This window comes from Bombus terrestris, chromosome 11 (genome assembly GCF_910591885.1).
Source record: "Bombus terrestris chromosome 11, iyBomTerr1.2, whole genome shotgun sequence".
In the NCBI taxonomy this organism is placed as follows: Eukaryota; Metazoa; Arthropoda; class Insecta; order Hymenoptera; family Apidae; genus Bombus; species Bombus terrestris.
In genome coordinates, this window is record NC_063279.1 from 2,104,483 (window position 1) to 2,120,406 (window position 15,924).

The 15,924-nt window shown below is 38.0% G+C and overlaps 2 protein-coding genes across 2 annotated transcripts; one reads left to right on the top strand and one right to left on the bottom strand.

Moving 5' to 3' along the window:
- The first annotated feature begins 404 nt into the window (after positions 1-404).
- On the top strand, positions 405-9,859 carry LOC100646233 (ABC transporter G family member 3). Its single transcript, XM_048409941.1, has 25 exons — positions 405-951; positions 1,279-1,549; positions 1,703-2,013; positions 2,147-2,345; positions 2,438-2,576; positions 2,684-3,014; positions 3,113-3,244; positions 3,353-3,581; positions 3,702-3,807; positions 3,940-4,111; positions 4,242-4,344; positions 6,013-6,186; positions 6,282-6,330; positions 6,895-6,944; positions 7,018-7,157; positions 7,233-7,403; positions 7,584-7,822; positions 7,878-8,067; positions 8,153-8,190; positions 8,285-8,393; positions 8,523-8,750; positions 8,834-8,969; positions 9,067-9,172; positions 9,209-9,435; positions 9,574-9,859. Exons 1-25 carry the CDS (start codon positions 850-852, stop codon positions 9,747-9,749), a joined length of 4,128 nt encoding a protein of 1,375 aa, XP_048265898.1. The 5' UTR covers positions 405-849; the 3' UTR covers positions 9,750-9,859.
- Positions 9,860-10,322: 463 nt separating this feature from the next.
- LOC100646119 (mutS protein homolog 4) lies at positions 10,323-15,846 on the bottom strand. Its single transcript, XM_048410106.1, has 14 exons — positions 15,023-15,846; positions 14,778-14,926; positions 14,421-14,614; positions 14,119-14,240; positions 13,824-14,041; positions 13,534-13,731; positions 13,264-13,450; positions 13,022-13,161; positions 12,837-12,940; positions 12,512-12,731; positions 12,203-12,418; positions 11,914-12,122; positions 11,580-11,769; positions 10,323-11,464 (listed from the first exon to the last, which is right to left on the bottom strand). Exons 1-14 carry the CDS (start codon positions 15,120-15,122, stop codon positions 10,589-10,591), a joined length of 3,123 nt encoding a protein of 1,040 aa, XP_048266063.1. The 5' UTR covers positions 15,123-15,846; the 3' UTR covers positions 10,323-10,588.
- Between the last annotated feature and the right edge of the window lie 78 nt (positions 15,847-15,924).

Below are 15,924 nucleotides of genomic sequence, written 5' to 3' on the forward strand. Positions count from 1 at the left end.
TAGGAAAGAAGTATAAATGCGTACGCTGTCGTGTAGGATTTGATCTTTTGAAACAATGTTTATGCCTTAGACGGTGTAATTTCAGAATTTTGCAAATAAATATACATAGATGAGAAGTAAAAGGAAAAGAAAGGGAGAATCATAAGAAAACTAGCTTAAACGAACATACACGTATAATGAAAACCGATGAGAGAAAATAGTTATATCGAATGTAATTACGTGCGCAAGGCCGTCATGTGGATTCTTTTACTACGTTATTGGTCGCGTTGCTGGTAAGCTCGTGGATCACTGGAGTCGCGTTACATAAGTTGACACAAGAACGACGGTGACGGAACAACGAATGCAGACAGGAGGTGGGAGACTGGCAACCCGAGAATGTTATGTATATACTTTGTTTGCGGCTACCTCGCGCCTAAATTCTACTCTCGTCATGCACCGAGTTGAACGCATCGAATCGAGTGTGTTTTCGCGATGCGCGACGATTCCACGCTGATTAAGTTGAAGCATAATACAAGTAATAAAAGAAACTATAAGTGACGAGCGCGTCCGTTCGAATATTTGTGCTTTCTTCTTTTGAAAGTTTCAAAGGGTCAAACTGCATGTCCGATATCGAGCGGCACCTCGATAGGAAAGATCGATTTATTCTGTCTTGGGACTCAATCGCGTGGTAAACAAAGAATTGTAGTTTGCGTGCACTGATCGGTGCCGATAGAAACCGGTTCGATTACAATAGTAGATATTAATGCGTAAAAGGGATAATATTTATGTTCGGTGGTACGTGTGGTACTGAGGACGATTCGAAGAATAGATGAAATTGATGAGAAATTGAACCAGAATAGAGAAGAAAATATGACTGCTACAGAAGAAACTGAACCACTAATTTCATCGAGAGACTTTGCTAGTTTTAGCGGAAGTAAATCACAAACGGTCTCGTACAATGCGATTTCAATGGTAAGCAATATTCAACCAAAATATTAATCTAGCAAAGTTTTTGCGTTATTCTTTTTTTATAGAAGATATATTGAAAATCAGTCAGACAATAGCTTGACCGATGAATAGATACGTGAACGAAGATTACGATCACGTACGTGGCTTCCTTTGTACTTGACAGCTTTCTCGGGATTATTTCCTTTCGTTTCATTTTAAGAATTTTAAATTCTGAATAAACGTATAGAAAAGCATCGAAGATGATATGAAGAGGAATAATAAAATAAATTATAATATTTTGCTACTAAAGATCTTTTCTATAACTTGCATCGCTTTCCCGTTTGATCATAGGGAGAAGGAAATGGAAAAACAGCAGCATCGTGTAAGACAGCTTCCGATACATCGTCGTTCAAACTAAAGCCCATCTTACATTCTTCGAGTGCAGTGGTAACACCATTGATAGCGACGTTGATACCTCGTTGTACCGGCAGTATAGAAAACGAATCAATTACATACACATGGAGTGATTTGAACGTGTATGCTGCCAAAAGAGACGAGAAGCCATGGGACAGTCTTTTAAGGAGGAAGAAACCAGTCGAAAGAAGACACTTGTTGAAGGACGGTACGATTGTAATTATATACGCATTGATTAATATACTTATTAAAATACCTGATTAAGATATCGAAAGTTGAAAGGAAAAAATTGGAAATCCATTCACGTAGGTAGAATTGTTCTAGAGAGCAAAAAATTGGATCGACTAAAATTAAATTACAGTGTGTGGAGTAGCATATCCAGGCGAATTATTAGTAATTATGGGATCATCGGGTGCTGGTAAAACAACGTTACTGAATGCACTGACGTTTCGTTCGAGTTCTGGGGTAATTGCATCCGGTGTAATGGCTGCTAACGGACGAAGAGTATCCTCTACGATACTGACATCGAGAACAGCATATGTGCAACAGGATGATCTATTCGTTGGCACTTTGACCGTTAAGGAGCATCTTTTGTTTCAAGCTATGGTTCGCATGGATCGAAAGATACCTATGGAACAGAGATTCGATCGAGTACAGCAAGTAATCAACGAGGTACGTGGAATGAGGGTATACAATATTATCTAGATAAACATATGTGCATAACTATGTATGTAAACCCGTGTACCTGTATATATTTATGACAGTTGCAACGCGCGATGAGTTAGCTGTTCTTTGTGGTTTTCAGCTTGCCCTGAGCAAATGCAAAAATACGGTGATCGGACAACCAGGTAGGATCAAAGGTCTTTCTGGAGGTGAAATGAAAAGGCTATCGTTCGCATCGGAAGTTCTTACCGATCCGCCGTTGATGTTCTGCGACGAACCTACGTCAGGTCTTGATTCTTTTATGGCGCATCAAGTGGTTTCCGTATTGAAAACTTTAACTGGTAAGTCGATCGTATAGATAGATTCGATCGTAGATTGGATATACGAGCATGTGTATAAGAACGGTTAATGGGAGATAGCGGTGATGTCGTAGCGCGCGGTAAGACGATCGTCGTTACATTGCACCAACCGTCGTCGGAACTGTTCGCTCTCTTCGACAGAATTTTGTTGATGGCCGAAGGGAGAGTAGCTTTCATGGGCACAACGTCGCAAGCTTGCACCTTTTTCGAGACGTAAGTAATCGACAGACTCAGACAGACTCGGAATCGGTGCTTTTATTTTTTTAAGTAGCGTTGTTCTAAGTTCGGCGTTGTTGTAAGTAGCGAAACGACGTTTCTAGACTCGGCGCTGCTTGCCCTAGTAATTACAACCCGGCTGATTACTTTGTTCAAATGTTGGCGGTTGTGCCAGGGCAGGAGACATCCTGCCGTCACGCGATAAATACCGTGTGCGACACATTCCAAAAGAGCGATCATGGTATTAAGATTGCATTGGAAGCGGAAGCAGTAAACGGCGAATTCGAGGACTCTCTGCAAGATGCAAAATACTCGAAAAATCGATCGCCGTATAAAGCAAGCTGGTGCGAACAATTTCATGCAGTTTTATGGCGTTCTTGGCTATCGGTTATTAAGGAACCGATCCTTATCAAAGTCCGCCTGTTGCAGACAGTCGTAAGTATTTACTGTAACGAATACAGCGTTGCAATCGATCGTAGGCAAAATTGGGTTCGTTTGAAAACGTGCTACGTATTATTTATCGTTTCTTCCAGATGGTGTCTCTATTGGTCGGAATCGTTTATTTCGATCAACGGTTAGATCAAGACGGAGCAATGAACATCAATGGTGCTTTGTTTATATTTCTGACTAACATGACTTTTCAGAATGTTTTTGCCGTAATCAATGTAAGATTTATTTGCTTATGTTAGTATATAAAGAAGAAAATAAGAAATTAGACGGATTGTTAATACGTATTCGTATACGTTTACGCGTATCGCTTACCTTATGTTTAGGTTTTCTGCGCAGAGTTGCCGATATTTTTACGAGAACATCGAAACGGTATGTATCGTACCGATGTGTATTTTCTATGTAAGACACTCGCAGAAGCACCTATCTTCATCGCGGTACCGCTTCTCTTCACTATCATCGCTTATCCCATGATTGGATTGTACCCAGGGATCGATCACTTTTTCATTACCGCTGGTATTGTTGCGCTTGTCGCAAATGTTTCCACGTCTTTCGGTACGTTGTTTCTTTTTGATGTCGCATATGGTACAGTTCTACGTGCATTTAAAAATATGCAGTGGTAGTTCTGTATGTAATTAACTATAGGAAAGTTTTCTTCTCCATTATCTTTTCTAGGCTATTTAATATCCTGTGTCAGCAGCAACTTATCGATGGCGCTATCTATCGGACCACCTGTGATAATACCGTTTCTGCTGTTTGGTGGATTTTTCCTAAATACAGCGTAAGGACGAACGTTCCATTAAATCTAACAAGTATTATACGATCTAATAAATATTATTTAATGTTGCATACACGCACACATACATACATATATGTATTATGCACATGTCGATTTTACATCTTATTCACACAGGTCCGTTCCATCCTATTTTAAATGGTTCTCTTATTTATCTTGGTTTCGTTACGGTAACGAAGCTCTTCTTATTAATCAATGGTCGCAAGTAGAGTTTATAGAGTGCACAAGAAGCAACGCGACTTGCCCTAAATCTGGTCAAATGGTTTTGCAAACGTTCAATTTTAAGCAGGTGCTCGTCATTTGTTATATTATACTTCACTTCGTATGCTTGTCGTTTCGTATTTATATCTTCCTTTATACTTGTTCCTATATTCATGCTTGCTATACGGATATTCGTTGCTCATTGTTTTCGATTTTAGGAGCATTTCTGGACTGACATCGCCTGCCTGTTCGCCTTAATCGTTGCATTTCGTTTTTTGGCATTTCTGGCTTTACTGTCAAAGACCTGGACCAATTCCAAACAAAGATAGGAATTTTTTTATGATCGCTGCCAATCGTTGCTATGATATCAAGAACCTCGCACAAACAAAGTGCCGTTTTCGTCGGATAACGCTTCTTCGTAATGTTATTTATTCTATACGTTTATGTAAGACGAATGATTAATTTTAACATTTATTAATTATCTATATCATCGTATCAGAATGATCCAAGTTATTTTATGTAATTTAATCGGATAATATCAAACGCAAATTACGTGTATATTTCTATTGTATATTATACGTATATTTATATTATATGTATATGCATGTATATTGCCTGTGTGTAAAAATCTGGCATTTTTTCATTTATTTCTAAAAGATACACTAAACCAGCGCTACTCTGTACTACTATTTTACAGCGAATAAAAGGTTTTGGAAAAAACACGCATTGCCTTCTTTACGACTACGTATTAGTCTCTATAATCTTCGTTTCCTTCCAGCCATACGCATTTACCGCAAAGAAACGGAGAAAATATTAAAAACGAAGGACGAAAGAAAGTAGCGATATAACCGTGAGATTATTCCGTCGATGTTTCCTGTTAACTTTTGCGGGTGACAAACGGTAGACGGTAAAAAACAAGTACACCATAGTTGACCATCCTTCCAGGTTGAGACTCTGATATCGGTTAACAAACCGGTTGTTATTTACACCGTCCGGCCGTGTATACGTAAGAAAGAAATAGCAAAGAAACATAGTACATACGGATATATCTGTTCGATAATACACGTTAGAACAATCTTATACCGAAAGGTATATTTTGCTTTAAATCTTGAAATTTCACAGACAAGCATATTCCGCGATACTTTCAATTCTATCGAACTCAAAGCTATCGGAGCTCCGCGGTAACAAATTTCTGCACGATATCGTGAGTTAATTTTTCTTTGACTTTTAACTTCTTGCAACGTCTCGCCAAACGTTTCGATTTTTCTAATTACCGACGAATATCGCGATAAAACGTCATAAAAAGACGTACTTGATTATTGCAAAGATCGAACGATACTCTTCTCATAGTGATCGTGTGTAGGAAATACTATCAGAGAGGGCACCGTGGACGAGGAATTCTTACGGCTTCTACGAGACGCGTATAAGGTTTCCATCTTCGATTACTGTAATACGTCTAATCTGGTTTCGACCCTCCTTAATCACCTTCTATTTTATATTTCCTTACAACTGGTACAAGTTACAATTTAGTAGTGGGTAACCATTTAGTAGTTGTCTCGGCAATTACATGGTATATTTTTTGTTTATTTGTACCTGAAAAAAAGCATAACTAATAGAAATGACTTCCCTTCAGTGATTGCTCGTTCTTACTAAGCGATTAAGATGAATATCGTAAGATTCACAGTGAGAACCTCCGGTATTTTCATTATATATTAATGAAATAATTATCAAACAATAAGAATAATAAAGAAACCATGCAGATTATGCATATGTATACGTACGTTCCAAGGTTTTATTCAGCCGAAAGAACAGCGAAAAGCAGAACAGGTACGGGTCGAGTGGGAAGGCAAGAGCTATCGCGTAGCTGTGGGTTCAGTAACAATCTTATTTGTGGAGTAACTCGGTTCAATCGGCTGTCCGGTTGGTGGGTCGTTGGTGTTTTCACTGAAACGGTGTAATCGGTAGAAGATAATTAAGATCAAGATTTCTGATCGATCACGATGTATGTTCTAAAAGAAAATCAGTGGTTTTCCAAAACTCAAGCTCACCTTACTGAAGAAGAGACAGTTTGTTTGCGAGGTGTGACGCTTACCTGGAGAGACCTTTCCGTATACGCAATGGATCGCGGACGAAAAAATATGTGCAAGCAATTAATCAATAATGGTGTGTAATCGTGGCTCTTATCGAACTTATTTGTCGTAAAATATAAATATCGATCCGATCGAACAGCTATAATCGACGATATTTCCCGATTTCAGTGAAGGGTGCGGCCAAACCTGGCGATCTAACAGCGATAATTGGCGCAAGGTAGTATTCTATTAAACAATTTGTAACAAATATCATCGAAATATAAATTATACGTATGACGCGTAAATTTCTATTCTTTCCTCCTTCTATTTTCCTTTCTTTCTTTTCCAGCCAGTTATCAGCTTATCGTCTCCGAAATTGTCTCTGAATCGTTTTTGAAAAACCCAGTATTGTTTCTGACGATTTGCAATGACTTTCATCGGAAATTTTTTTCCTCCTTCTATTTTCCTTTCTTTCTTTTCCAGCCAGTTATCAGCTTATCGTCTCCGAAATTGTCTCTGAATCGTCTTTGAAAAACCCAGTATTGTTTCCGACGATTTTTAATGACTTTCATCGGAAATGTATATTCTTTAGTTATCGTGGTACACTTTGAGTATCACTTTGAATCGATAGAATGGATCAAAGTGTTTCTTTTCTCGACGATTTTAACAAAGAGTTAAATAAATCAACATTTCTTTCCCTGTCGCGTGTTAACGATTTTCCTCATCCTCGTAATTTTCGATAATCAAGCTTCAACATCTTAAATACTTTTCGTACTTGTTTCAAACTTTTGTTTCAATTCAGCGGCGCTGGCAAAAGTTCATTGATGGCAGCGCTGGCTTTTCGCACCGGACGTAAGTCCTTCCTTTTTCCTCTTTTTCCTCGATATCGATACGATATTTTACCTTAGTTTCCGATTCTTCGCAGCCGAACTTTTGATCCACGGTGATATACGAGCAAATGGAACGCCCGTCGATTCTTCTTACATGATGCATAACAGTGGTTATATGCATCAAGAGGATATATTTGTCGCAACGATGACGGTGATCGAACATCTTTGGTTTATGGTAGGTATACGATCCAGTGCGCGTTTTTCGCCCATTTACCCGTGATTCTCTATCGTTTTTCGATCTTTGATTCAGGCTCGAATGAAACTCGATGGACGTGTACGAGTATCAGACATTCGAAGAAAAATTGACAGTTTATTGAGAGACGTTGGTTTGACCAGCAGGCGCGATGTACGAATTGGTAGCGACACCGACGACAAAGTATTATCTGGCGGTGAAAAAAAGAGGTTGTCCTTTGCCACGGAAGTATGATACAATCATCCCCTTTGTATAATATTTTATCTTCTTGCCTAGCTTTCGGACTTCCTTCGTTATTAGTTGTTCTTCGAACGTTCACTCGTTTTGCACACTTTCCGCTGCTTTTTCTCTTTTCCTTTGTGTCGTGGTCGATTATCGTCATTTCAGATTTTCACAGATTTTATTTAGTTGTTGACAGATCCGAAGATATTGTTCCTGGACGAACCAACGACCGGGCAAGATTCGCATTCGGCAAATTGTTTGATATCTCAACTGAAATCGTTCGCAGCTAAAGGACGAACAGTGTTGTGCACCATTCATCAGCCGAGTTCCACTATATTCAGTTGGTTCGATCGAATAATATTAATTGCCGAGGGTCGAGTTGCGTTTGCAGGTGGAATCGACCAGGCAGTGGAATTTTTTGCAAGGTACGTTTCTCTAACGTAAAGCGATATTTTTCCATTAAACTGATTGATTTTTCAGCCAGGGATACGAGTGTCCGCGAAAATACAATCCAGCAGACTTCCTAATAGCGATTGTGGCTACAGGCTCGAAGAACGAGAATGGTGAAGAAATAGCTGACGAGATATGCGATGTTTTCTCAACTAGTAAAGCATACAACGAAATCGATCGTATATTAGAAAAGCAGATGCGGTCGACGCATTCTCTGGATGTAAGCGATCGCCTTTTTCCTTGCCTTTTAGTCCGTGTAATACAATAAGACACGAAGTAACAACGTCTTTGTATTATTACTTCAGTCTAGATCGCAATTACTTTCTGACGACAAATTTATTACGTGAGTATTCGAGAAAATTTCAAGTATCTACCGATCGCTGTTTAACGTCGTTGTTTGTACACCTATGTCTGTATATTCTGACTATTTAATACAGAAGAAAAGAAGCACGATATTGTTCACGGCTTTACTGGTTGATTTATCGACACTTTCTGCAAGTTTTGAGAGATCCATCGGTACAAATTATTCGAATACTTCAGAAAGTGGTAAGTGATTTTACAGGTGAAAACCATAGCGAAATATTTGAAAGGATAAAGGAGAATTTAGTACCGAATAGCACAGCGTATACAGTCATAATGAGTTGATAATTAAAGCTAAGATAACAAATTGAACAGAGTGTGGCAACAATCGCCGGTTTGTGCTTCGTGGGTGCTGTAAATTTTGATCAGCTTGGAATTCAAGCTACGCAAGGTGTCATTTTCATCTTGGTGTCTGAGAACGCATTTTTTCCAATGTACGCTACATTAGCCCTGATACCGCAGGAGCTGCCGCTTCTTCGAAGAGAGTACCGAGCTGGCATGTATCCGGTTTATCTGTACTACGCTGCGCGTATACTTTCCTTGGCAAGTAAAGAATCATTAGCAATTCCCTCGCACAGTCTTATACTAAAGGGAAATTAATTAAAAACTAAACGCATGAATTCCAGATACCCGGTTTAATAATAGAGCCGCTATTATTCGCAACGATCATATATTGGTTAGCCGGATTGCGAGATAACGTGGAAACTTTTGGGTTCACGTTACTTGTGCTCCTACTTACTATAAACGTATCGACTGCGTGCGGTAAAGCAATTTATCTATACGATAAAACTAAAAGTTGGACATTTTAAAAGAGAATCTAAGGGGAGAATTAAGCGGTATTAACGGAAACTTGTTTCAGGATGTTTCTTTTCAACGGCATTTGAGAGCGTACCGTTAGCGATGGCTTATTTAATACCGTTCGACTATATCCTTATGATTACTATGGGTCCTTTTCTCAAACTAGGGTACTTTTAATTACGGCTTATATTCTAGCTCTAGGTGGTAAGAAAAGATAGCGAGGAAAAAGGAAGAACGCCTTCCTGCGTGCATGCGAGCGACGTGCATGTGCTTGCGTGCAAAAATGAATTAATTGGAATTATGTCGGTTAACTTACTAACTTATTTCAGATCGTTACCGTTATACATTCAATGGATTAAATACATTTCTTGGTTGCTACACTCCAGCGAAGCACTTTCCATTCTACAATGGAACGGTGTGCATAATATATGTAAGTTTCACTTTGTTAATTTATATAGAGGATAATATATACGTAATAGCGCGTCAATACATATGGATATGATCAGTATTATGCTGTAAAATGTATGTCAGATGGTAACATTGAACCGTTCCTTTTCTAAATCCACAGCTTGTGAAACAACTGATCCTGAATTACCTTGCATCACCGAAGGCATCGATGTGCTACATCGTTACGACTTTGATGAAACTAATTTTTGGATGGACATGCTGTCAATGGTCGTTATTTATCTCGTTTTTCACATCCTTGCCTGCGTGTGTCTATGGAATCGTTGCAGATGCAAATGAGAAAGTACTATACCATGATATCGACTACCATGCTGGCTTGTTTGTATTCGTTTAAAATATATTCGTGTATTAAATAATAGTAAGAATAAAATATGATTTTAAAATTCAAAGTGGAGAAACACCGCTGTCGAAAGAAATTGCATACTATTTCAGTATACATATGTATAATTATGCGTTTGTAAAGGTTTGAGGATTATGTTCCATGTTTCTATATTCATGTATCTATCGCATAATTCATCTCAAGTTACATACATCTCAAGTAATACGTATACACCGGTACTGTGACACTACTATTTAATATTCATTTGTAAGAGGAATAAATAAAGAATAACAGGTGGGAAAAGGAATCGAGAAGAAGAAAAGAAAAAAGAATGCTACGAAAGGATATGGAAGGTTTGAGTAGCGAAGGGAGAAGGTGAAAAGAGGAAAAGGTAGCGTGACAGGGTGGAAAAATGGACGTAAATAAATAAAGAAGCTTAAAAGAGAGTAAGAAAAGGGAGATAAATCTGAGGGTAAAAAGAAAAAGCGGATAGCTATGCTTCAAATGTAAAAGCAAATTTTGCGAATATAAAGAGTGAGAAAATGGGAGAAGAATAAAGGAAAAAATGAGACAAATGTGCGAATCCTAGTGCTTTTAATCATTTAGTCTATAGACATATCTGAGCTGACATTAGACTAATACGTTTGATAGCGCTATTTCTAAAAAAAAACTAGAAGAAAATAAGGGAGTATACATAAAGTAAAACGAAATGAATAATATTGCTTACTATAATATTATGAATGTACTTCTAACGTGTATCGAGGAAAATAAGATAAATGATAACTTTGGACCTAGCCACTTAAGTTCCGTTAATCGTCAATTGACTTGAATTTGTAAGAACTGAGATGCAAGAAGCATCGGGTAGTTCGAAATCATCATCCGAGAGACAGCATTCGAACAATTGCGATGTTGATTTTTCGATCATTGACATCGATACTGATGATAACTCGTTCGATGGCATAAACGATGGAGATGGAATAGCTTTATCGATAATAGGACCTGTAGAAGCACAGGCTTCCAGAAACTGTTTATGAAATTTTACATAATCCGACGATAACGAAATTTTGTCAGATTTGTTCGAAATATTTTCAGTTGGCACTACATAAGAAGATGTAGGATCGATCGAATTGAACGAGTGATTCGATGACATGTAACACTGGTTATGTTTTATGCTGGACGAATCATTCTCAAAATTAAGAGTTTCACTTTGTATCTGACTTGCCTTCATTGAGATATCGGTATTAGATAAGACAAGAGGAATCTCTTTCGACCTGGTATTTGTACAAATTGCACTTTCATAGGTATCGTGTCGTTCCGTTTCGTTACAATTTTTTCCAGAATATATGATATTTGTTCTGTTGGATACGATATCGTCTACGTATTCATTTTCATTGCTTTTCTGCGTGTCGATATCCTTTTTATTGCTTTTCTGTGTGTCGATATCCTTTTCATTGCTTCTCTGTGTGTTGACATCATTTTCATTTGTCGTTTTCTTCTCTTCTTGTACAGTGTCTTCGCAATCTTGATGTTTCCAAAGATTTACGAAGCGTCGGATAAGCGAGATCACTTGCTCCTGATGAAACTTTTCAGTCTCTAAAAGCTCGTACAACCTAACTAGAATGCTATAACATGTTTTTCCCCATACATTCGATTTCGCCGTGACTTGATCCGTAACCTACCAGAAATAATCATACGTTTGCACAATAGGAACAATAGTAATAGAGAGGAGAGGGAGAGAGAAAGTAATAGTAATAGGAATAATACGATAGGAATTAACAGACGATAAATACCACTCGTTCAGAACCATATCTTCGTGCCTTTTCCGTAACTGCCTTTGGCAAACCAGATAATTCAGCTAAAAAGATGCCATAATCGTCAGAATATGCCGCCAAACCGGATTTTAGTCGATGAGTATACGTTAATCGATGGGAGCAATTATCAGTTTCCGGTCCTCGAACGTTTGTCGTTTCAAAATGTAGACTGAAATATGATAATTTAAGATGCTATTTTATGAAATAGTAGAAGAAAGATAATTACATATTTCTAGAGTAGGTAAGTAAAATATGAGAAAGAGAGACAGAGAGAGATTTATCGACACTAAATCTACATGGAAAAGAATCATACTTTGTCACATTATAGTATAGATCTGCTAATTTCGTTAGATAAGAAAAATGAGTTGCAGCAAAAATAAAAGCAGTTGTATTCAGAAGTTTTTCGCATATGGCCCAAGCGATTGAAGCGCCTTCTTCGATAGCAGTACCCTTACACAACTCGTCCAAAATGATGAGCGATCTTGCCGTAACACAACGTAAAATATACTGAGCTTCTTTCATCTTCATGATAAAAAATTGATAGTTTAGTGCAATTAGAAAAAATATATACAAGCATTTGACATTGAAGTAGTACTATTTACTTCGAGAGCAAACGTGGAAGCGTTGCACTCGATATCATCGCGGATGGCTATCTTACAGAATATAAGGTCTGTAATGCGAAACATCGCTTTCTTGGCTGGTACAAAACAACCAATTTGTGCCATTATATGCAACAAAACAATTTGTTTAAGATAAGTCGACTTGCCACTCATATTAGGTCCAGAAATTATATATAGATTCCGAGGTATCGATGCATTCTGTAACACGAAAGGGAATAAGAAAAGTAATCATAAGGTAGACATTTCTAGTACTCGGTACATGTGTATGTATATCGAAGTAAAAGATATTACAACATCGTTAGGTATGGGACCATCCAGACTAAAAACATCCATTATTGGATGTCTTGATTCAACTAATTCCAATTTGGATCCAAACAGTGGTCTCGTATATGTCTGAAGAGAACTGACTTGAGCAAGGGACGTTATCAGGTCCAGCTCTGCGACATCTGCATTCAATTGGAACATACTGCCAATGTATTCTCGAATATTTTGTAGCAAGTTACCGAGAAGTCTGTTTATGGAAAAATAATGCATTTCATTACGCATATACAACGCATTGAAAATTCATCGCAGATTAACTAGTGTAAAAATTCTTTTTCGATCGTTCGATACCTACACGTTACTCATTAAGTGCAATTCCTCGCATGCAATTGTACATTGTTGACTCAATGTTACAAGCGCATTGGTAGTCATCGTATACGTTCGTTTATTCTTCCGTACCTAAGTGTTACATCATCATCCGATTATATTCTCATTATATTATATGTTATCGTTCAAAACTGCTTGAAAATATATATTTACCTCTATGAATTCGGATGGTGGATTAAAGTTTTCAGTATTTAAACTTCGCGGCAATATCGCTTGAATATGATAGCCCAGAGAAGCGTTACAGCTTAGAGACAAAGTTAATTTATGTTTGGATGCCAAATTTTCCACCATAGCTACCGGAAGAAAAGGAACACGAATGGGTCATTTTACGTATAAAGGTCTCTTACTTTTTTTCTTTTTTTTTTTAGGACGCGAACATAATCTTATTTACTAACTTTTCATATCATCGATTAATTCGCAATAGGTTTGTCGAGCAACATCCAACAGATCGCTAATTCCTGCTTTGATAGCAAAGCAACGTTGCATATTCGAAGATGTGTATCCGGTTACCGATCTCGCATCTGGATGTATGGTTTCGACAATCTTTTCTCGCATTAACCGAAATTGGTCTCTTTCCAGTTTCTAAAGGGTAATAACAAAATAGAGAGGATAACAAGGATACGCGTACGTACGACGATAAGACACGGTGGGAAATTTGCACGAACCTTTTGAATTCTGCGCAAGAGGTCACTCTCACCAGCTAATAATATCTTCCCAAGTTCGGGTATAACGTCTAATAAATTTTTCAATAACAAAACGTAATTTAAATTGTGTTCTGCATTTTGCACGCTGTTTTCGTGCATAACTGGCATCGTCGATAAAGCCAGAAGTCTATCAGCGCCATAAAGTCGTCGTATGATGGGCTACAAGTTTCAAAATGAAAAAATAAACTGAAGCTGAATAACAGGACGATATGATAAAATCGAATATCAGAAAGAAATGATAAAATTTGAACCTGGATTAACGCACGTAACGAAGAGTTGGATACCAGCTCGGTAACGGCGGCTTGTCGTTCTAGAATCACGCGTTCTTCGCAAGGAGGTTGAAGTATGTTCGAGCGTAAAAGTTTCCTACCCATTGGCGTTAAACAACGATCCAAGCTACCTAATAAACTGATATTTCGTCGGCCACATTGCGACTGGACTAACTCTAAGCTTTGTGCGCTTTCCAAATCTACGAGTATGGAGTCAATAATATTTTCTATTATATCTTCAACAACTAGTTCTTTCTATCGATACAATCACCATTACCTATCATAGTAGCGTTCGGTGATCCTTGAAATTCGATCTTCATCGATTTTGGAGTGTAAATAATACGTTGAGTGTATTCGACGTATTTCACTAATGCTGCAGCCGCGGCTAATGCGTAATATCTGTAATCATGCATCAATGTATATTCGACTTTGAAAACATTAAGACCACGTATCAAATTTATATTGTCGTTATTACGCTTTTTTATTATACATTATTAGATGCGTAAAAAAGAATGGAAGATGATACATGTACGTATATTATGCATAATCACATTATTATCGACTGAAAGTAACGTTTACTTTTGTTTAACGAATAATTCCACCGACGAGTATTCAGGGTTGCAAAGTGATTTGATTCGTTCCAGTCCGACTGTGTCATTAAAGTGCACACGAGATATTGCCGTTAGCTCTACTTCAGGAAATTTTTCCATTATCGAATTGTAAAGGGCACTTTTTCCCGTGGTACGTTCGCATATCGTGTCTGGCATCAAAACCTACAATGTTCAAACCGCGATCATCGTTGGATCGCCCCTCGAACAGAGTCGATTACACATAGTATTTCATTCAAAGAATCAATTCAATTAGTTTTAGCTCTGAAACTTTTTTAAATCTGATACGGTGATAGATGGAAATATGTATGTATTCAAAAGCACTTACTTCCATCGGATCGAATATATACAATTTGCTTAACGCGTTAATATAAGTCTGGGCATCGCTGATCTGACAAAGAATCAAATGTGGACATCGGATATTCAACGCGGCCATCCCCACTTCCGATCTCGCATCACCTCGGCCGGTTGTTATGGCTGCTCGATCGAATCAAATTATACTTAGTTAATTATTTCTGTGTATAATTATCCGAAAAGCGAATAAAGAGAAAAAGAAGCGAAAGAAGAACTAACCGAGAATTGTACCACCAGAAGCAGACTCGAGCAAGCTCGAACTAGGACCCGTGGTGGTTTTTGTTGCAGATCTAATTGTAACAATGGCCGAACATAGCATTATCGATAAGGAACAGCGTATGTGATCATTTGATCACGAACCGTTCAAACCGTTTCATTCGAGGCTTACCTGGAAACGCAATAACGCGATGTACTGGTTAATAAAGAAGACGACACTGCAGCATTACGAAGTTTCGGACTTTTGGAATAGCAGTTCGAAGTGGTAGCTGTTGATTTCCAATTGATTTTCCTTCGCTTTGTTTTCATGTCAAATTTCCTATCTGCGAGGATATACGTACATATCGGAAAGAAAAATGGAAGAAAAATGAAAAAGAGGAAAGGATTGATAAAAAAATTGTGCGAAAATATGATTGGTTATATCGGAGAGGAAGTTTCTCTCTAGTTATACGTATTCGGAACAAAATCGTTACGTACGACTTTTCGTTAACGGGTGATTGAATTCTTGTAAGAATCGTGCTTCGTGTTGTCTTCTTGGTGCATTTAAAGCTGTTTCAGTTCGTATTACGTTCATATTCCTTGGATCGATCGAAAAATCAAAGTGAAATGTGCAACAACGAGTTTGAAAATGGAAGGCGAATGGATACGTAAGACTGCGCGCGCCATCTACATTCTTTTTGGAGAAAAAATTTGGCGATTCCAAAGGTATGTACCGGTTCGGGGCGAGTCAATGATCGTCAATTATTTAATTTATTCGTTTTGTTTGGATCGAACACACGTCAAAAACACTTCTAAACGTATTTAACTACGGCTCACCTTACTTCGCTTACTTGCCTCGTCGTATGAGAGGCGGTTTCGTGAGTCAACCTCACACTGTCTGTATATGCATACATCGTTTAAGTTTG

What these genes read in the sequence shown, in the direction of transcription:
- LOC100646233 (XM_048409941.1), top strand. Translation starts at nt 850, where the DNA reads ATGACTGCTACAGAAGAAACTGAACCACTAATTTCATCGAGAGACTTT. An exon ending in GCAGTGGAATTTTTTGCAAG is followed by an intron (nt 7,823 to 7,877) that starts GTACGTTTCTCT and finishes TTGATTTTTCAG; the next exon opens with CCAGGGATACGAGTGTCCGC. An exon ending in AAACGTATCGACTGCGTGCG is followed by an intron (nt 8,970 to 9,066) that starts GTAAAGCAATTT and finishes AACTTGTTTCAG; the next exon opens with GATGTTTCTTTTCAACGGCA.
- LOC100646119 (XM_048410106.1), bottom strand. Translation starts at nt 15,122, where the DNA reads ATGCTATGTTCGGCCATTGTTACAATTAGATCTGCAACAAAAACCACC. An exon ending in ATTAATCGATGATATGAAAA is followed by an intron (nt 13,162 to 13,263) that starts GTTAGTAAATAA and finishes TTCTTCCGGTAG; the next exon opens with CTATGGTGGAAAATTTGGCA. An exon ending in TTGCACTTAATGAGTAACGT is followed by an intron (nt 12,732 to 12,836) that starts GTAGGTATCGAA and finishes TTCCATAAACAG; the next exon opens with ACTTCTCGGTAACTTGCTAC.